A 22,764-nucleotide genomic window follows, 5' to 3' on the forward strand; every position below is an offset into this window, starting at 1 on the left:
GATTTTTAAAATATTGACCAATGGTATTGCCATCACTGTCCTATAGACCTGGTTATTATAATAATTAAAAAAATCCAGTAGATTTGAATACAAAAGGGTACTCTGAACAGTCTTGGAAATAAATTTTCTTAATTGGTTCTATTATTTCACCAGAAATTTAGTTTACAGAGTGTCAGTGTTTTACGTATGGTATCCTTCTTCCATAATACACATATCACTTAAAAAAGGGATTTCTATGTTTTGAAAGTAGGTCCACATAGAGCTCAGTGCTTCTTTATTCCTGATGTCCATTCATGTAACACTGTAAGGAAAAATCTAATTTTATACTATTTGCTTTGTTATCTAAGTAATAAGTCTCTTCATTCCCACCTATCACAAATCCCACAGAAAAGAAACAACTTAAGTGCCCATGAACCTAGAGGGTATTATGTGACATGAAATAAGTCAAGCAAAGTAAGAAAAACACTGTTATCAAATATATATGGAATCTAAAAAATATAACCAACAAATGAATATAACAGACTCATAGATATAGAGAACAAACTAGTGGTTATTGGTAAGAAAGAAGAAGAAGGGAGGAGCAACTGGGATAGGTAATTAAGATGTAACAAAGTACTATGAACAAAACAAATAAGCTACAAGGATATATTGTATAGTACAGGGAATACAGCCAATATTTTAAAATAACTTTAAATACAATAGCCACAAAAATATTGAGTCACTATAATGTACACGTGAAACTAATACAATATTGTGTATTAACTAAAATTTCAAGTTAAAAAACTTTTTTCCTTAAAAAAAATCCTATAGTACAAACAAAAACCACTTGGGCTCCAAATTATTTAAAATATAACATGACACTGAATCAGATGGTAACAATCCCTGATGTGTGTGCTAAATTCTCAACAGCACAACCAGAGCAAATCAGAAACCCAGTTGTAAAGAAGGTCAAGTTTTATATCCGGTGCCTTCCTACATTCTCCACTAACATTAAACTTTATATATTCTTGCTTTTCCCTGTGTAATCTCAGTTTAAAAAAACAATGGCTGCTAATCAGGATAATTTCTTAAGGATGTTTGTATTTCAAAAGCAGCTCCTAAATGCAGAAAAGTTTTTGCTACAACCATAGTGGTACAGGTTTACTTTTTGGCCAGGGTTAGTGGTGGAGAGGTCTGAGAGAATGTGGTCCACTGGAGAAGGGAATGGCAAACCACTTCAGTATTCTTGCCTAGAGAACGCCACGAACAGTATGAAAAGGCAAAATGATAAGATACTGAAAAAAGAACTCCCCAGGTCAATAGGTGCCCAATATGCTACTGGAGATCAGTGGAGAAATAACTCCAGAAAGAATGAAGGGATGAAGCCAAAGCAAAAACAATACCCAGTTGTGGATGTGACTGGTGATAGAAGCAAGGTCCGATGCTATCAAGAGCAATATTGCATAGGAACCTGGAATGTTCTGTCCATGAATCAAGGCAAATTGGAAGTGGTCAAACAGGAGATGGCAAGAGTGAATGTCGACATTCTAGGAATCAGTGAACTAAAATGGACAGGAATGGGTGAATTTAAATCAGATGACCATTATATCTACTACTGTGGGCAGGAATCCCTTAGAAGAAATGGAGTAGCCATCATGGTCAACAAAAGAGTCCGAAATGCAGTACTTGGATGCAATCTCAAAAATGACAGAAAGATCTCTGATCTCTGAAAGGCAAACCATTCAATATCACGGTAATCCAAGTCTATGCCCCAACCAGTAATGCTGAAGCAGCTGAAGTTGAATGGTTCTATGAAGACCTACAAGACCTTTTAGAACTAACACCCAATAAAGATGTCCTTTTCATTATAGGGGACTGGAATGCAAAAGTAGGAAGTCAAGAAACACCTAGAATAACAGGCAAATTTGGCCTTGGAGTAGGGAATGGAGCAGGGCAAAGGCTAATAGAGTTTTGCCAAGAGAACGCACTGGTCATAGCAAACACCCTCTTCTGACAACACAAGAGAAGACTCTACACATGAACATCACCAGATGGTTAACACCGAAATCAGATTGATTATATTCTTTTCAGACAAAGATGGAGAAGCTCTATACAGTCAGCAAAAACAAGACCAGGAGCTGATTATGGCTCAGATCATGAACTCCTTATTGCCAAATTCAGACTTAAACTGAAGAAAGTAGGCAAAACCATTAGACCGTTCAGGTATGATTTAAATCAAATCCCTTATGACTATACAGTGGAAGTGAGAAATAGATTTAAGGGACTAGATCTGATAGAGTGCCTGATGAACTATGGACGGAGGTTCGTGACATTGTACAGGAGATAGGGATCAAGACCATCCCCATGGAAAAGAAATGCAAAAAGGCAAGATGGTTGTCTGAGGAGGCCTTACAAATAGCTGTGAAAAGAAGAGAAGCAAAAAGCAAAGGAGAAAAGGAAAGATATTCCCACTTGAATACAGAGTTCCAAAGAATAGCAAGGAGAGATAAGAAAGCCTTCCTCAGTGATCAATGCAAAGAAATAGAGGAAAACAACAGAATGGGAAAGACTAGAGATCTCTTCAAGAAAATTAGAGATACCAAGGGAACATTCCATGCAAAGATGGGTTCAATAAAGTACAGAAATGGTATGGACCTAACAGAAGCAGAAGATATTAAGAAGAGGTGGCAAGAATACACAGTACAAAAAGATCTTCATGACCCAGATAATCACGATGGTGTGATCACTCACCTAGAGCCAGACATCCTGGAATGTGAAGTCAGGTGGGCCTTAGAAAGCATCACTATGAACAAAGCTAGTGGAGGTGATGGAATTCCAGTTGAGCTATTTCAAATCCTGAAAGATGATGCTGTGAAAGTGCTGCACTCAATATGCCAGCAAATTTGGAAAACTCAGCAGTGGCCACAGGACTGGAAAAGCTCCGTTTTCATTCCAATCCCAAAGAAAGGCAATTCCAAAGAATGCTCAAACTACCGCACAACTGTACTCATCTCACACGCTAGTAAAGTAATGCTCAAAATTCTCCAAGCCAGGCTTCACCAGTATGTGAACTGTGAACTTCCAGATGTTCAAGCTGGTTTTAGAAAAGGCAGAGGAACCAGAGATCAAATTGCCAACATCTGCTGGATTGTTGAAAAAGCAAGAGAGTTCCAGAAAAACATCTATTTCTGCTTTATTGACTATGCCAAAGCCTTTGACTGTGTGGATCACAATAAACTGTGGAAAATTCTGAAAGAGATGGGAATACCAGACCACCTGACCTGCCTCTTGAGAAACCTATATGGAGGTCTGGAAGCAACAGTTAGAACTGGGCATGGAACAACAGACTGGTTCCAAATAGGAAAAGGAGTATGTCAAGGCTGTATATTGTCACCCTGCTTGTTTAACTTATATGTAGAGTACATCATGAGAAATGCTGGGCTGGAAGAAGCACAAGCTGGAATCAAGATTGCCTGGAGAAATACCAATAACCTCGGATATGCAGATGACATCACCCTTATGACAGAAAGTGAAGAAGAACTACAGAGCCTCTTGATGAGAGTGAAAGAGGAGAGTGAAAAAGTTGGCTTAAAGCTCAACATTCAGAAAACGAAGATCATGGCATCTGGTCCCATCACTTCATGGCAAATAGATGGGGAAACAGTGGAAACAGTGGCAAACTTTATTTTTTGGGGCTCCAAAATCATTGCAGATGGTGATTGCAGCCATGAAATTAAAAGACACTTACTCCTTGGAAGGAAAGTTATGACCAACCTAGACAGCTTATTAAAAAGCAGAGACATCACTTTGCCAACAAAGGTCTGTCTAGTCAAGGCTATGGTTTTTCCAGTGGTCATGTATGGATGTGAGAGTTGGACTGTGAAGAAAGCTGAGCACAGAAGAATTGATGCTTTCGAACTGTGGTGTTGGAGAAGACTCTTGAGAGTCCCTTGGACTGCAAGGAGATCCAACCAGTCCACCCTAAAGGAGATCAGTCCTGGGTGTTCATTGGAAGGACTGATGCTGAAGCTGAAACTTCAATCTGTTGGCCACCTCACTCGAAGAGTTGATTCACTGGAAAAGACGCTGATGCTGGGAGGGATTGGGGGCAGGAGAAGGGGACGACAGAGGATGAGATGGCTGGATGGCATCACCGACTTGATGGACATGAGTTTGGGTAAACTCCGGGAATTTGTGATAGACAGGGAGGCCTGGTGTGCTGTGATTCATGGGGTTGCAAAGAGTCAGACACGACTGAGAAACTGAACTGAACTGAACTGAGTGGGTGGTGATTACCTACAAGGTCTATACTCTTTTTTTCGCAAGGCCTCCACTCTTCACAGGAACCTAGGTTGTAAATGAAAGAAGAAAGCTTATATTATGAGGGAGGAGAAGACAGAAAGAAGCTAACGCACTGGGAAAAGTTAGGGGTTTAAAAAAAAAAAACCTGACAGACGAAGAAGTTAATAAAGCAAGTTGAAAAAAGAGAATGAGATACGTGAGTTAGTAATTTTGGAATAAAATTTGAAGTAAATAATATGACAAAGGGAAGTGTCTGATTTGGAGTAGAGAGTGATGCTGGAAATGCCACAGCCATGATAGTAAAATGTTAGGTTGTAAATGCGTGATGTGTGTGGATACAGGATGATGGCAGGAACTGCTTTATATATAAAGACAAACGATGGGATACAGATAAAAATAGTCAAGCATATTTCTAGCGATTCTTACAAACAAAAGAAAATGATTTACAAGTTTTAAGTATGGTTCATCATCTACTTCAAAAATCCTTAAAGTCAATACTAATTTCAAATAACTAAAGTATTTGAGACTCCTTAAAAGAAGTGAAGAAATCTTTATTCCACTAAGAATTGTTATTCATTTGCCTTGCAAAGCTAATCCAGTCAAGTCCCAAATCAAAATTTTTATTACAGAGTATTTGAAAAAGAAAAAAAGAAGAAAGTTTATCTCACTCAACAGTCTATTGACTGAGCTGCCCAGAGCCTAGCATTTATACTGACTGTCTTAACTGAACCAAGTTAAACTAAAGCAATAAGAGAAAGCATCAGGAATAGGAACTGGGTGACAGTCTAAAGTGCCTGCTTATTCTATTGCATTAGTCTTCTCTTTGCCTCTTCTCTTGTGAAGGATTGCTAGTACCTAATCTAGGCCTAAAAAGCAGTAATTTGTAAGACTTTCATTTGCAGAACAGATTATAATTAAAAAATTGCTATGAACTTTCCTCCTAGCCCATAACACTAGATGAAGTATTTTTAAGTACACATGGATAATTTTCAGAAAGTTCTGAAAATAAAAATGTTCGATGTTCTTGAAAACACAGAAGCAAATTAATGTTAATTGTCTACCTGTAGAGATCAGATTCCAAAAGTGTCAGCTGACGTGCAATTTCTATTGGATGAAGTGTCATGAGATCAAATGTTTCAAACTGTCCTGGTCTGCTGATATGCCATTCAATTGGTGGAGGTGGACTTTCAAAGGTAATATTATGGCTTATACCATTTGCCTGAGCTTGTTTTTTCCTCTTGATGATCTTAGCAATTGACTCTACCCATTTCTTCATAGCTTTCCCTAGAAAAAGAACACAAACAAAAAAAGCCCTATACTTGACAAACATTAACTGCAAATATTCATATAATTTGTAACTTTCATCTACTTTCAACAATTATCAACTTGCGGCAACTGTTTTACCTAATATCACTCATGTCCTCCCTCTATTCCTTATATTATTTCAAAGCAAATCGAAGGTACAATACAATTTCACTCATATTTAAGTATGTACCTGAAAGTTAAGACTTTAAAAAAAACACAATACCATTATCACATATAAACATGACAATATCTTCTTAATATCATCAAATATTTAGTTAGTAACCACATTTCCCTGATTGTCTCAGGGAACCAACTGTCTTCCTACAGTTGGTTTGTAGGAAATAGGATCCAAACAAGATGTACACATTGCACTGAGTCAGTATGTCTCAAGACTCCATTAATCAACAGGTTCCTCTCTTATCTCTCATTTCTTCGGACAATTTATTTGTTGAAATTCAATCACTTGTGGTGTTTCCCAAGTCTAAATTTTGCCAATTAAATCTCTGTGGTGTCATCAGCCTTATTTCTCTGTCTCTGTATTTTCTGTAAATCAACATATACAGATTGATCTGGTCTAGGACAAACTTTAAACATGAATACTTGCAAGAATATTTCTGACAGGAGGCATAAAATGTCTTTTTATGATGTTACTGTGAGTTTGAGAAATGGTAATATTCTAATTTGTCATTCCTTCTTCACTTATTAGTTGCAATGCTTCTACAAAACCTTTCGCTCTTATGACCCAGCAATTACCACTTCTAGGCATATACCCTGAGGAAACCAAAAGTGAAAAAGACACATGCACCCCAATGTTCACTGCAGCACTCTACAACAGCTAGACATGAAAGCAACCTAGATGTCCATCAACAGATGACTGGATAAAGAAGCTGCGGTACATATATACAATGGAATACTACTCAGCCATAAAAAGGAACACATCTGAGTCAGTTCTAATGAGATGGAGGAACCTAGAGCCTATTATACAGAGTGAAGTAAGTCAGAAAGAGAAAAATAAATATTGTGCATTAGCACACATATATGGAATCTACAGAGAGAGTCATGATGACCCTATTCGCAGGGCAGCAATGGAGACACAGACAGACTTATGGACAAAGGCAGCAGGGGAGTGGGAGGAGAGGGTGAGATGAATGGAGTGAGCAGCATAGAAGCATTACACTGACACAGGTAAGATAGGCAGCCGATGAAAATCTGCTGTACGAATCACACACAGCACACTGTATGTGAACTCACATGGGGTCTCTGCAGTCACCTAGAGGGCTGGGATGGGGAGGGAGATGGGGATGTTAAAGAGGGAGGGGACATATGTACACCTATGGTTAATTAATGTTGATGCATGACAGAGACCAAGCCAATATTATAAAGCAATCATCAATCCATTAAAAACATTTTATGGACTGTGCTCTACAACTTCAGGTAGGAAACCCCTATCTTTCAGGTGCTAAAAACATACCAAAAACTTCTCCAGGGGAAATAGATATTATTTAAGAAGCTGTCAGGGCTTCCCTCATAGCTCAGTCAGTAAAGAATATATGCCTGCAATGCCAGAAACCTGGGTTTGATTCCTCGGTCAGGAAGATACCCTGGAGAAGAAAATGACAACCAACTCTAGTATTCTTGCCTGGAGAATCCCATGGATAGAGGAGTCTGGCAGGCTACAGTCCATGGGGTCGCAAGAGTTGGACATGACTCAGCTACTAAACCTTCAATACCAAGAAGCTGTTAACCATTCAAAACTGAAGAATAAGATAAAGGAAAATAAACAGGTAAAATTACACAAATATTTAATTAGCTAAAGGAGTGGCAGCCATGAGATGAGATAAAGTTCTAAATTTACTAAAGAGGATTTTTGACTTCTTTAAGAAAAAAGATTTTCCTAAAAAACTTTAACACTTCAGGTGGTTCTAAACATATGTGAGACTCTTAAAGTCTATAAAAATTATTCCAAATCTTACTTCTACTTTTTTAAAATGAAAAATAGTTTAGCTTCTTAAATTGAAAGTCACATAAATTAAAAAAAAAAAAACAACCTAATGTGGAACAGAAGAGTCAATCAAATCTTTAAATAATGTACCTCTTACACTTGAAATGAAGGATTCTAGTCTTTCAAGCAGCTCCAAGTCTCTTTCAAAGTCATAAAAATGGTGTTCAACCCAGTGCCGAAACACATTTAAGATCCTGACAAATGAAAAGAAACACATTTTAGTAAAACCCAAGCATTCAATTATACTTCTTTCACTTCTCTAATGCCATGGTGACACTTTTATACACTAGAGCCAATATAAAACCCAAGAGTCTCTAATTTTATAAGCATGGAAAAGTACTTTTTCTTTTTTCACATGTAGAAAATTCATTCTCAACAAAAGCTACTTTTAAGTTCTTCAATTGTAAAAGGGTTTCTTTGAAAGATCTAAAATTTGAAAACCAACTAAGATTTAGTGTATTTGGTTCTAAATGTAAGCGCTATCATCAAATTACCTGTATTTACAGGTAGGCTCACACTCTTTTATTGCAAAAGACAAAGTACTTCTGACAGAGCTATTTTGTTTTACGCTGCTGTGGCTTAGTCGCCTCAGTCGTGTCCAACTCTGTGCAGCCCTGTGGACTGCAGCCTGCCAGGCTCCTCTGTCCATGGGATTCTCTAGACAACAGTACTGGAGTGGGTTGCCATGCTCTCCTCCAGGAGATCTTCCCAACCCAGGGATCGAACCCACGTCTCTTACATCTACTTGTACTGGCAGGCGGGTTCTTTACCACTAAGCGCCACCTGGGAAGCCCATTTGGTTTTAAAGTACCTCAAAATTAATTACTTATATCTTGCAAATAAAGATGTAAACAACTGACACAAACATAACATTCCATTCTTCATCACAAAGATATAGTATATATTAATTTCATTAGTATTTTTCCTTCATTATTTCAATGAATGATTATTTTTAGGTTATCTTCCCACCTATACCCTCCACAACCACCCAGTAACTGTCAGGCAAGTTTTTTCCCAGACTAAGAAAATACTCTCAATTTCTAATGCTATTTGTAATAAAACAACCTTAAGTGCCTGGTTAGCTCAGTGGCTTAAGGCATCATCTTCTTACACAAAGAATGACATACTAAAAGTTTTGGCTAAGAGATATATAGTTGGAAGCATCATCATTCCTCTAAAACTGCATTTATTTGTGGCAATCATCCTTGAACATTTAATATAATAATTAATTATTATTTAATATAAGAAGTTATTGTTATTTAATATACATTATATATATAATGTTATTTAAATGTTATTTATATAAGTTATTCAATATAATAACTAACATTTAGTATACTTAGTTTTAAAATTTCAGTTTACTGGTTAATATTAATCAAGGAACCTTAACATTTACAGGATAAATATTAATCATATATAACTAATAAAATAACTCAGTTTTCCCATGGAAAAGATTAAAGTTTTGATTTTCACTTGCACTATAAATAGGCTTAATCAAAGGAGCTTTCAATTTTCAATGCTCACTGAACATTGAAACAAACAAACAAGCACTGGCTTAGGCAGTCAGATATGAGTTTGAACCCTGTCCTGTCACCCCTTTTATACGACCTATCTCAAATTACTTTATTCTGTTAACTTTCAATTTTCTCTTAAACAAAGTGAAAATAGTAACTGTGAGGACGAAATAAAAAAGATAAACCACTTAGGCACACAGAGTAACGTAACAACTGACAGATGCTATTACTGAATACATTTTTAGAAATTACTACATAGATAACCAACAAGGACCAACTGTATAGCACTGGGAACTATGCTCATTATCTTGTAATAACCTATAAAGGAAAACAATGTAAAAAAGATAAAAAGTATATATAAAACTGAATCACTTTGCTATATACCTGAAACTAACACAAGATTATAAATCAACTATACTTCAATAATTTTTTTTAAAGTCATAAAAAAACAATTACTGAAATGACACTGTTTAGATAAGTAACATATATCGATATATCTTGTGGAAAAAGAGTGAGGAAGAACTAGAACTTTCATAAATATTATAAACAGAAAAAAGTCCAGGATTACTAAATGATCCCACTGAGACAAAAACGAAATCAAAAGGGTACAGAGGACTGACAGTAGGCAAAATTCATACAAAATTAAAATATTTTTACTTATTAGGTACCCTAGCCAGTAAGCCATAACATATTGCCTGCAAGAGATATCTGATGCATATAACATAGTATATTTTAATAATTAAATTTCTTTAGGGAATTAAGAGTAGCTTCACACAGAAAGAACTTGAAAGTTTAACTGCTATGCAATTAATAGTAATAACCTACATCTGAATTAAGAGGTAAAAATTTTTGTGCTAACTATATACTGAAAATTGAATGACACATAAAAAATACAATATTCAGGCCAAACCTAAGTTGTACTGGTTGGACGTATTCCTTGCGAAACCTTTTAAGGTCTGTACTGATGGGCTGCTCGCCTTTTTCTAATGCCAATTTATCTGCTTCAGTAGGTTCTGGCTCTGGAATTTCAAATCTAAGAAGAAAAGCAAAATGAGAGAAAATTTTTTGTTGTTCATACAGAAATAAGGATTTCAAATATAGCAGGAAAGATACTTAAACTAATAAGCAAACTTCTTTTCTACCATTTATGTGAAAAGTGAAACTACTGATAAAAAGTACTACATACTACAAAAAACTGTCCTTTAGCTATATAGTACAGAATACTTATATTCTTATTTTTATCAAAAGTTTAATAACTAGCACTGACCAACGTAGAAAAGGTCAATGGAAAAGATCCAAGAAGATAATCAATAAAGAGTACGACCTCTTTAAAAACATAACAGAGATACGTTATCTAATCCTCTCTTTAATATTTATTTTATTAAAATGAAAGTAATGTAAGTTTCCTTAAATAAATGAATATAAATCCAAAGGAAGTCCCACACTGAATTTTAAATAGTATTTAAAAAACATAACTAAGTGAATAAAAAAAAATCAAAGTTAAAAAAAAAAAACCTTCCCCAACCATAGGAAATGTAGCTAAAACATAATAATGGGGCTTCCCTGGTGGCTCAGTCAGTGGTGAATCAGACTGCAATGCAGGAGGCGGGGGTTTGATCCCTGGGTCAGGAAGATCCTCTGGAGAAGCTAATGGCAACCCACTCCAGTATTCTTGCCTGGAGAATTAGATGGACAGAGGAGCCTGGTGGGCTACAGTCCGTGGGGTCACAAAGAGCTGAACACAACTGAGTGACTAACACGTTCACATAAATAATAATAATAATAATATATATATATATATATATATATATAAAAGATATATACGAATTCCTTATTTTGAACATGGAAAGGCAACCAAGTAAATCTTCATAGCACATTATACTGACTCAGTCTGGTATAGTTAGCTTCATGGAACAACATAATGATAAAGGTCCAGATAAAAATCTGGTAAAGTTTTAAAATATAAAACAAAATTATGTTGAAGCCCAAATACTACAGTTTAACCTATAAAGCATTTAAAGTACCACTAACATACTCAGTAAAAAAGAAAAAGTCAATTCAAAACTTAATTTTTAAAAATTATTCAATAAAGGAAATCTTAATTTTTTAGGTCTAATAATGATATTGTGATTATGCTTTTAATAAGAATACTTATCTTTTAGAAATACTAATGGAAATAATTACAGACAAATATATTGCCAAGGATTTACTTCAAAATAATCCTGGGACTAGGGTGTTCAAATCAGCAGGGAAACAAATGAAATACAAGGAGATAATTACTGAAGTTGGATGATTGATAAATGGGATTTATTAACAGAATATATTTTCTCTTGCAGATGTTTTGAAATTTTTCACAATAAAAAGTTTGTTTTAAAAGTAAAACGCTTCTTTCAAGTATTGTTTTATTGCATAGAAAAAATTTCATTAAAATTCATACGTTTTATCCTATAAAAATGAGTCTTTCTGATTATCACTATAAATTTTGCTAGGATCTGAAAAGATCTGTTATAAACAGGGATTTCAGTAAGTATGCTACTTGAAGAGAATAATAATACTGTAAATTTAACGTTGAATAAATAATATTCAACAACTACCTGAGTACATACTAGGTACCTAGCACTTTGCAAGGTAAAAAAGTTAATTTAAAAAAAAATGTAAATATAAGTGAAATAAATATTTTTCTTACCGTTCAATCAGTAAGCTTAGTAATTCCTGTGGTTTACAAAATGAACGATATGTAGTAAGAAAAGTACGAACAAAATTGGGATCTGAAAAGGCAGAGCACAGAACAGGTTGCATATTCAATTTACTTAGTTTAATTCATTCAAAGTAGCATATTTTGGAGGCCTTCCTTCCTTTTTTTTTTTTCTGGGTCCTCCCACTGTTGCTTTTCCTGCCAACTGTGGTATCTCTTGATAAAGGATTGCTTCTTGATAAAGGGATGTTTTCAAATTCAAGATTCATGAATATAAAATTTTGATGTATATTTATTAATGAAGTTAACACTATATAGACATTTAATTAGGTATTTATTCCTATTGATTCTGCAGTATTCCTTTTAAATTTTAGAGGCAGGCCATTTTCTTCTGAGGCCCTAAGTGCTTCTGAGCAATCTTGAGAAGGTTTTGGATCCTCTGCCCTATATAACCACTTGTAAAGAGCTTCACATACCTGCGTACATATGATACGTTAGCCTTTCAATTAATTTCACCACAGTTCCTCCTTTAATAATGGGGATTCCACTTCTACTCTGCAAGTTGTCTTCAAAAACAATGTTTTCCTCAGAGTCTTTTACCACAAAACGATACACTTCAGGACTTGGTAATCTCAATGGTTGTTCATTTTCTTCCTTCAATAATACTGAATCTAGCATTCGATCAAGAGTACTACGGTACTGAAGGGAAATAAGTGCTGCCATCCAATTATTTTTCTCTTCTGCAGACTTAGCAGCATATATTATGCTGTTTTCATCTTTGGATACTAATTCAAATGCATGTTTGCACTCGCAAGTATCTTCTTTATCACATATTTGTATTTTCCTCATGACAAATTTTTCTTTTAATCTGTATTCTGCACTACTGCATCCTGGAAGGCGTGACTGGCTGTGATTGGGTTTGCAGCTAATCATTAAGCCATCAAAGAGAAAAATATGCCGTTCATGTTTAGCACCAATTCTTGTCAATGGGCCTTCCATAATAAATTCATTACAACACTGTCCAATATCTTTGCCTTCCCATCCATCTATGTTTTTCTGAATTTCATTCATTTTTTTAATAGCCAGGTGCTTGCTTCTTAATTGACGATTATAAAAAGGGCAAACAGGATCCCTAAAAAACAACAAAAAACAAGATAAATTTAGCTTACTCAATGGCTAAGCAACCTTAATTGCATGAAATATAAACTACCTTAAATCAAGTTATAAAAATATTAAAAAACTAAACTCTAAATTTTGCACACAGTATTTACTTTCTCCTAACTTTGCCATTAAATAATACATGCTTCAATTTCATTATTTGGAAAGAGAAATAGTAGAGATTTGACATAATTCCTGAGGTCCTAAGAATTAAAATGAAAATAATACTAAATTTCTTATATAAATGATATAAAAGTTATTAAATATATCTTTTAAAAATTTTATTAAATATATCTTAACAATGTGACAACACCAATTTTAAAAGGCTAAAGGGCAAAAGAAAAATGTAAAACAAAAATATAAATTTCAAGAATGCAGCTATTACTGTAAGTAACACTTTAGAAAACCAGACATCAGATATAAGTGAAATACTGCATAAGCATTCATATTTTCAATAGTGTGGAATTACCCAGGTCGGCGTCTAGGTGAATACTGCTTGTAAATTCGGTCCATACTACCTTGGAGATTCATGAGAGCAGTAATAGCTTGGTTCAAACATTCTCTGTCTTCATACTCTTCACTACATGTTTTCAATTGCTAAGAAAAATCAAACAGAAAAATTAAACCTGCATTGTTCAATTCTTTCCCTTTCTCATACTTAGAGGAAGCAGCAACAAATATTATGAACTCTTAAAGAATTTTAAGTATACTTAATAAAAACAACTATAATTTGTATAATTAAGTATACCTCCTGATCCTTCAAACCAGCCCTCTTTCTACATATGCAAATACAATACAGATATAAAGTACTATAACCATTGTAATGATAAAAAAACAAAAAATAAACCTCCAGGTATTTCCAGAAAATGTCTTGAAAAAGACAAGGCTTACATGAGGCTTACGATTACTTTTATTTGTAACTATGAATAGAGAATAGATAAACACATACTATTTCACATTCTCTAATGATTAAATTCTTAACTTTTAGCGATTTCTAAAAGCTTGCATGTTTTTGTTACAAAATAAAATCAAGTATGCTAACTTTAGCAATTCAATCTTTCATAAACTTTTCTACAAACAGCATCACACAAAGATTCAACTGACATTTTTTACAACATAAAATTCAACCATTCTCGTAAACATCAAGAATCCATGAAAATTAATATCCTATCTTATTAATCCTTAGAAGTGACATTTATAATAACAAATTATATTATCAATCTTAACAACTCTGGCTTTATTCCATTTCAGCAAAAACTTCTCTTATAGCTCAGTCTCAAAATGGAAAAAAATTCACCTTATAATAAATAATTCAGACTGGATGATGCTTCAGTGCTTTGTTTGATAGAAGAACTCCCAGAGGAGCATTATACAGAGATTATGTAGATACAAATACACATTTATATGAGAATATGGAAAAATTAAAATCGCTTCAGAAAATTTTTTAAAGTTTAAGTCTATTTCATGATCTTAAACTACCTAACGAGAAATTTTGTGATAAATTTTCCTTATACTCCAAGAACAATCTGAAAACCATTCAGCAATGGCTCCTCTTCCTCAGCAAGGAACTGAATGGATGCTGTTTAAGTACTAGGTCCATTACCTTTCACATATATGTCTAGAAATTATTCTCTATATGGAGCACAGACCCATTAGATGTTTTTCAAGATACATATAGAAGTCTTGCTATTAAAGATTTGCAATATAAATAATTTAAGTGACTACCGTCATCTCTAGATTTAAGAAATAAATTGAAAAGATGAAGGGAAAAAGAGTTAAAAAAAACCCACAGGTTTAAAAAGTGATTAGTGCTCGATCACCTTGACTTCTAACGGTGAACATTACTACCAAATCACTTCATTTTGCTGTTTGAAACTTCTTACGAAAAGATTCTTTTCAGCTCCACTCTAAAATATTTCCCTAATATAGACACTGATGATACAAAATGCTTAATTACAGATTTTTTATTCTTACTGCTTCTGTTGATCCAAATTATCACTAATAATGAGGTTCTACCAAAATGAGAACTGCTTTTCAATTTAGGTGTATGAGGATACTAAACTTCTATTGTAAATTTCATCTTAAGGTTGCTCAAACTCTTCCAAGTGGCCTTATCATTTCTACATATCCATGAATAATTTCAGGCTATCAAGGAGAAATAAAACTTCAGGATATTTAAAGCATAGGATTTCCCAGTGATATAAGTATACAAAACAATGGCTTTCTTTGGCATAAACACAGTCCAACAATTTGCTAAATTAAATAAACATTTCTTGAATTACGGCAGTAAGATTCAAAAACATCAGATAAATGAAACCCCAAGCTAATTCTCTATAGATATTTGAGAGAATGTATTCTTACCATGATGTAGAAATTACCATACTGAATTATTTTGCATGTAAGTCATGCTCTTTCACATCGATAGTGCTTTCTACATATCTGTCTTTGCTTCTCTTATCTACTTGGTGAATTTAGCCTCTATGATACAGTTCAAATGCCTCCTCCTTAAGAAGCTCTTTGCTTTTTCCTCCTCCTTGAATTTTTTCCTTTGAAATAATATCAAATTTGTAGAAAAGTTATGAAAATAATGTAAGCAACTCTTGTTACTCGGAGTCACAGGCTTTTAACTTACAAGAATCTACCTGCATATGCCAGAGACCTGGGTTCAATCCCTGGGTGGGGAAGATCCCCTGGAGAAGATCATGGCAACCTACGCCAGTATTCTTGCCTGGAGAATCCCATGGGCAGAGGAACCTGGCGGGCTACAGTCCGTAGGGTCACAGAGAGTGGAACATGACTGAGCAACTAACACTGCCACCACCACAAAGGCTACACCGTTGTGTGTGTGTGGGGGCGCTCGCCCCCTGACTATCTGAGAGCAGTCTGTGACCAATTCTCTCAGTTCCTTGTTGAGGAAGGTGCTGCGCTTGGTCGCTCAGTCATGTCTGACTCCTTGTGACCCCACAGACTGTAGCCCTCCAGGCTCCTCTGTCTTTTTGGATTCTCCATGCAAGAATACTGGAGTGAGTAGCCATGCCCTCCCCCCAGGCGATCTTCCCAACCCAGGGATCAAACCCAGGTCTCCCGCCATTGCTAAATGGCTCTGAGATTGTTTCTGGAACATCAGGGAAACTCAAATACATCACAAACTATTCTCAAATAGTGTCATTCCCCTTATTCCTCTGATATTTCAGCAGTGTGTCTTGGAACAAAATTTCTTTTACAGTATAGTGATCAACTTCAGGAAACTTTTGCTTACTGTCCCAATCCTGTTCTTAGCGCAATCCCACCCACCCCCACCCCACTCCAATACAGGATCCAATCAGTATGTACTTAGTTGTCATGTTTCTATATCTCTTTTAATCTGTAACAGTCCCTCAGCATTTGTCTTTTATGGCTCCCTCAATTTAATAACACCAACATACCAGAACAGGAGGATAAATTCCAGCATACCCAACACTCATATACATCTTTTTCTAACTTTCCTAGACAGAGTTGGTAACTCCTGCCTCACTATCCCATAGAATTACTTCTATTAGGCAGTTATTATATTGTAATTATTGGTCTGACATGTCTCTTCTTTACTAAAATATGAACTCTTTAGCTTGGGGATATATTTTATTCATTTTTAGTACAATACCCACAAATGGTAGGTACCCAAGAAGGTAATGAGAATGAGTGACTGTTGTATAAATACTTAGAATTTTGTTAAGTGTTTAGACAAATAACAACAATGAACGTTTGTTAAGCTCTTGATAAAAAAGTGTTCTGTGCAAGCTCTTTTATGCATTAGCTTATTTAATGCTTGTTTCAACTCTGTAAGATAGGTACTATCATTATATACATGTCACAGATGAAGAAACTGAGGCACCCAAGATGAATGGCAGAGTCTATATTCAAACCAAGGAACTCAGATTCCAAGGCCCATTCTTTTTGCATGTCTCTCTCCAACGACACCAAACACAATTATGCAAAAAACTGAACTATGCCAAACTCTGGTGAATGAATTGAAGGGGATTCCCCTTTATCTTAAAAATAAACTGGATAATAACACAGTTTAAGAAATAAAATGAAGTGTGCTTTGGGAAAGAGGTCAAAGAGAATAAAAGTGAAAGTGAAAGAAAGTGAAGTCACTCAGTCGTGTTGGACTCTTTGCGACTCCATAGACTGTAGCCTATCAGGCTCCTCTGTCCGTGGGATTTTCCAGGCAAGAATGCTGGAGTGGGTTGACGTTTCCTTCTCCCAAAGAGAATAAATGCCCTTGCAATTTATGCTTAAACTAAGCAATAAAGGGAAATAATCTTTCATTAGGCTTCCCTTGTAGCTTAGTCAGTAAAGAATCTGCCTGCAGTGCAGGAGACCCGGGTACAATCCCTGGGTTGGGAAGATCCCCTGGAGAAGGAAACGGCAACCCACTCCAGTGTCCTTGCCTGGAAAATCTCATGGACAGAGGAGCCTGGTGGGCTGCAGTCCATGGGGTCGCGGAGCTGGGCACGACTGAGCAACTAACACACGACTAACACTATCTTTCATTAATGTGTAGTACCTTATGAATTTGACTGAAGAATATATTCCTTGCTTACCTGATAAACACTATTCTCCTTAGTAGCATATATGTGTATCCTGCCTGAGATTTTATACTTTATGTAAGTTTTCTCTTAACTCTAAGACTTCACTGAAACTCTTGAATTTCTATAAACTGCTGTATCAATTTGGGATATGGGCTCATTTATTTTCAACTCTTTGTGACCCCATGGCCTGTATGATTTTCCAGGAAAGAATACTGGAGTGGGTTGCCATTTCCTCCTCCAGGGTATCTTCTGGACCCAAGGATTGAAACTGCGTCTCCTGCATTGGCAGGTGAATTCTTACCACCAAGCCATCTGGGAAGCCCATTTATTACAGATATATGTGGCTAAGACAGGAGAAATTATAATAAATTATGAATTTATCTCTAATTTATTATGCTGGGAGTTCAGTTTAGATGTGAAATAATATATGTGATCAATTCTCTTTTGGTAATAAACTTCTCTCTAGATTTTCATAAAAATAGGATTTTAGAAATTTGGTGGGAAATTCAACTCAATAAAACCTGTTACTTCTCTTTATGTGCTTTTAAAAAATATGCATTATCTTCCTTCAGATATCTTTGAGTGATGTGTCAGTATTGAAAGAGTAAATATTACATAGTAAAATACTCTCACATATTTTTTTCAAGAGTCAGAACATTTCTTTTAATAGACATTATCTCAACTTCTTGATGTTATAAATACACTTACACACATACACACACAGGAATGCTTTTGTGTCACTTTCTCTGTAGATGACAAAGTAATTGTTACGTAATGTTAACAATTAGGGAATCTAGATGAAGGGAGCATATTATTTTTGTAACTTTTTCCCTATATTTTTCAAAGTAAAAGGTTAAAAAAAAGATTACCTAAAGAAACATTTTCAATTATTTCACTGAAATATTGGCTTATCTTTCCCAATGAACTTCATTAAAGTTATTAATAATAGGTATTCCTGTTAAGCTTCAAATTAAGATAGATTAAGTTCTCTTCAGAGGAAAATATTTATTCTTTCCATTACTAAATTTCCAGGGAATGACCAGAGTGAGAGAGTAGAAGAATGTTACTTGGATTTGAAAAAATCAATTCTGAACTGAGAGTTGATATGTTCCTAGTAACAGAAGGATAAACAGATTTTTTTTTAGAATATAAGAAGTATATTATAAAGATGCTTATAAATCAGGAAATGAATTTGTGATTTCTGTTTCCTCTTATATAAGGATTGGAATTAATATTAAAGGGAAAAAATCTAAAATTTATCTGAGAAAAATAAAGAAAATGAAAGTAGTTTAACCCCAGAGGGGCTTAAATTGGAAAAGAACAAAAAAACAATCGTATTACCTATAACATGAACTTTAAAGTATTGCTAGAAATAATAATAATCCAACAACAAAATAATACTATTTTACAAGTGTAAAATAATTTTAGGAAAACTATATATGATATCCTATAATTTCTCATTATGTAGTTGTATTTCTGTCTTGCTTATCATAAATTCTGACTCTGGGAAGTAAAACTCAAATGATATTTAAACATTATGTCCATAAATAAATCTCCCTTGGTACATCACCAAGGCAAATATTTCAAATTAAAACTGGCCTAAAACTGCTGTAGAACAGTGTTTTTTATTCCCAAAGGAACATGACAGCCTTAAGTTACACTGGTTGAGCCTTCTTTCCTATGGGTCTCCTCCCAAAGTAAGCTCAATATGAAATGAAATTTCTTTTGGATGAGTGCTTGAGCTCAAACAGTATCACAAAAAGACAGTCACCAGAATGAGAGACAGTATTTGCAAATGACACAACCAAAAAGGTTTAATATTAATACTCAGAATATATAAATAACTCCTATAAAACCACTACAAAAATATTTACAAATAACCCAAATAAAAAGTGGGCAAAGGACTTGAATAGACATTTCTCCAAAGAAGATACATAAATGGTCAAAAATCAAATAAAAGGATGCTCACTGTCACAAATAGGGAAATACAAGTCAAAACCATGAGATAACATCTCACATCCATTGGGAAGGCTATTATCAAAAACTAAAAATATAAAAAATAAGAAGTGCTGGCAAGGAAGTGGAGAAACTGTAACGAGTGTGTGCTATTGGTGGAAATATAGTATAAAGTTACTATGGAATATCATACAGTGCTTCCTCAAAAAATTAAAAACAGAATTACTCTACGATGCAACAATTTCACTTCTGGCTATATATCCAAAGAATTGAAAACAGTCTTGATGACATATTTGTTCACAGCAGTATTATTTATAATAGGCAAAAAGTAGAAGCAATTCAAGTGTCCAACAACACTGGGTGTACATACTTAACACTACTGAACTATACGCTTAAAATGGTTAAGATGGTAAATTTCATGTTTGACCACAATTAAAAAATAGTAAAATATTATTAAAAGGAACAGTATCACAGTCAGAACAGATATAAAAGTAAAAAGTAGTTTCTTATCTGATCATGTGATAATTTTCTTTGCTTATGTCTAGAATTAGTCCTTATTTTGGTTTTTCAAAATATATGTCATAATCTACTGAATTATTAAATGAATGCATCCTTTTAAAAACAAAACCAGAACAGAATATAACAGAATATAGAGTGTGAATGTATTGCATGAAATGCTGAGTAGCATTTCAAAAACCTTTTTGCTTTGTGCGTGTGTGTGTGTGTATTCGTATAGCATTATCATGATGTTAAATGTATTTCTTACTATGGATCATTCCCACTGTATAACATACAGATTCCCACAGGACAATAATGCTATAAATGAATGGGTCACTTTCTGGGATACCTAGGCCCTTCTGATCCCACTAATTGAGTCATAAACTTACCAGGAACCAGTAGTAAATGTTTCCAAATATGAATGACAGCTGTGCTTATGTTGTAATTACATAATTCAATAACTATATAAGCTAAAGAAATATGACTATAAAAATATTTATATGAAAACTCAAGTCTAATAACTTTAAAGGCGTCTTTTTTAAAAGATACAGGGAAGACAATCATAAAAGATTTGGAAAATTATAAAACTTTAGATTTCTGCAATCAGATTGCTTTACAAGGTTCTTCAAGGTTATGTACCACTTAAAAGAAATAGAAAATAGAAATCATAGAGATACTTTTTGTGACTTAAGCAAGATTCATACTCAAAAGGTTTTACCCTATGTCAACAGATTAGCATACAAATATATACAAATGTTCATTTCTAGGGGTTTTGTGTTTATTAAAATGATTATGATTGATAATTAAAATGATTTATGATTCTTCAGTTCATTTTCAATTATCTGATCAACTACTAGTCCCAATCACAACGGCTAAAAATACTTGGAGTCGAGTAATTAATTGGTAGTAAAAGTAGCTGTGGCATTAGGATGAATCAGGCCATTATAGTCAATGTCTGATTTTAGATTCAGACCTCAGAGATTTTAAAACCAATCATCTAGACAGGTGGAAAAAAGTAAGCTTCTATTATAGTTAAGTTGGGACTTTTATTTATTTATGTATTTTTTTAAGTTGGGATTTTTAAATGTTGGCAAATACTAGAAAGCAACTATAAAACTAATGATGGGACTTCCAATTAGACATGAACATTCTCTAAAAACTTTTAGGAATCTAAATATACATCTGTGGCTGCTAATATATTATTCATGTGAAGCCTACAATCCTTTCTATGAGTTCTTTATGGATCCATCAGTCTCCATGGAGATACACAAAATTAAGGCGCTCATCTATTTGTGTACAAAAGCTAGCGAGCTCCAGCATCATACATTATGGGTAGTAAGACCCCATAAAAAAAGAATTCTTGAGGTAAGTAGATATTCATTGTTGTCACTGTTTAGTCGCTAAGTCCTGTCTGACTTTTGCAACCCTGTGGACTGTAGCCCACCAGGATCCACTGTCCATGGAATTTCCTAGGCAAGAATACTGGGGTGGGTTGTCATTTCCTTCTCCAGGGGAATCTTCCTCATGAAGGGATCAAACCTGCATCTCCTGCCTTGGCAGGTGGGTTCTTTACCCCGAGCTACCAGGGAAGCCAAGATATGCATTAGAAACCATCTAAAGATTTCTTTGCCTAGATGTCTACGAAGTACAGTTATTCTGGCTTTTACTTTAAATATTACAAATGAGTCAGGTGGAAAAGTTAGAACAGGCTGTCTAAACCAACAACTGGGTATAGATATAGTGTCTATATATAGACAAAGATAGTATACTCTATATACACAGAGATATAATATCTATATAGTAGGGTTTAAGGCTTTAAAGAATGAATAATAAAGAGAAACCACACATGATCTCATCAGTGAAACTAAACTCTTAGAAATATGGAATATATTCAGTTTTAGTTGATGCACAACAATAAGAAAAACTGCAAAGACAAGGCACAGAAGATATTTACAATGGCAAAAGACTTGAACGATCCTATAAAAAGTTATTCAAAAGGCCAATCAACATGTACAAACACATTAATAATCCAGAAAATATAAAATAAAAACATTAGTTACCATTATAAATAGATCATATGATAGAAAATCTTAAATATGAAAAATGCATAAAGAGACATCATGCATTCTGGTAGGAGTATAAACTGTGTAACTTTGGAAAACTTTCCACTTTGGAAAACTGCTTGACCTCATCTATTAAATTTGAAAACATGCACACCTTATGACCAAGCAATTCTAACCCTGAGTACATACTATAGAGAAACAAAATGCATGCACACGTATACCAAGAGACAGAAAAAAGAATATCCATAGAAGTGTTATCAATAATACCAAAAAAACTGTTGTTCAGCCAGAGAACAGTAAATAAATCATGGTTTATTCAAACAATGGAAGAAAATTAAATTAGAAGAACATAAAATAACATCAATGAATCTTATGTTGCGTGTTAGTCCTCAGTCATGTACAACTCTTTGTGACCCCATGAACTGCAGCCCATCAGACTCTGCTGTCCATGGGATCAATGAATCTTGCAAATATCAATGTAACTTTGAGAGAAGATAAAAGACACAAAATACTATAATAATTTGATCTAATTGATAAAAAGCTCAGAAACAGGCTACATATATTTTTACTGATATATACATAGGTGGTCAAACTAAAGAAAAGCAAAAAAGTAACTGCCATTAAAGTCAGAGCAGTGACTTACCTCTGGTGTGCTTATACATTACATTTATTTATTATAAAGCATGTTTACATTTTTCTCTAAGTATACATCATAATAAAG

General features: G+C 34.5%; 1 protein-coding gene across 2 annotated transcripts in view; it reads right to left on the bottom strand.

The window, feature by feature from the left end:
• Positions 1 to 22,764, bottom strand: part of SOS2 (SOS Ras/Rho guanine nucleotide exchange factor 2) — a 97,978-nt gene that overhangs the window by 25,029 nt on the left and 50,185 nt on the right. For both annotated transcript variants that reach the window (XM_020900972.2, XM_020900973.2), the window contains exons 9-14: positions 13,425 to 13,552; positions 12,274 to 12,929; positions 11,789 to 11,870; positions 10,013 to 10,135; positions 7,679 to 7,782; positions 5,343 to 5,565 (exon numbers count right to left, since the gene is read on the bottom strand). In XM_020900972.2, the coding sequence (XP_020756631.1) occupies positions 5,343 to 5,565; positions 7,679 to 7,782; positions 10,013 to 10,135; positions 11,789 to 11,870; positions 12,274 to 12,929; positions 13,425 to 13,552 (1,316 nt within the window). The remainder of the gene's footprint in view (positions 1 to 5,342; positions 5,566 to 7,678; positions 7,783 to 10,012; positions 10,136 to 11,788; positions 11,871 to 12,273; positions 12,930 to 13,424; positions 13,553 to 22,764) is intronic.

This window comes from Odocoileus virginianus, chromosome 6 (assembly GCF_023699985.2).
Source record: "Odocoileus virginianus isolate 20LAN1187 ecotype Illinois chromosome 6, Ovbor_1.2, whole genome shotgun sequence".
NCBI lineage: Eukaryota > Metazoa > Chordata > Mammalia > Artiodactyla > Cervidae > Odocoileus > Odocoileus virginianus.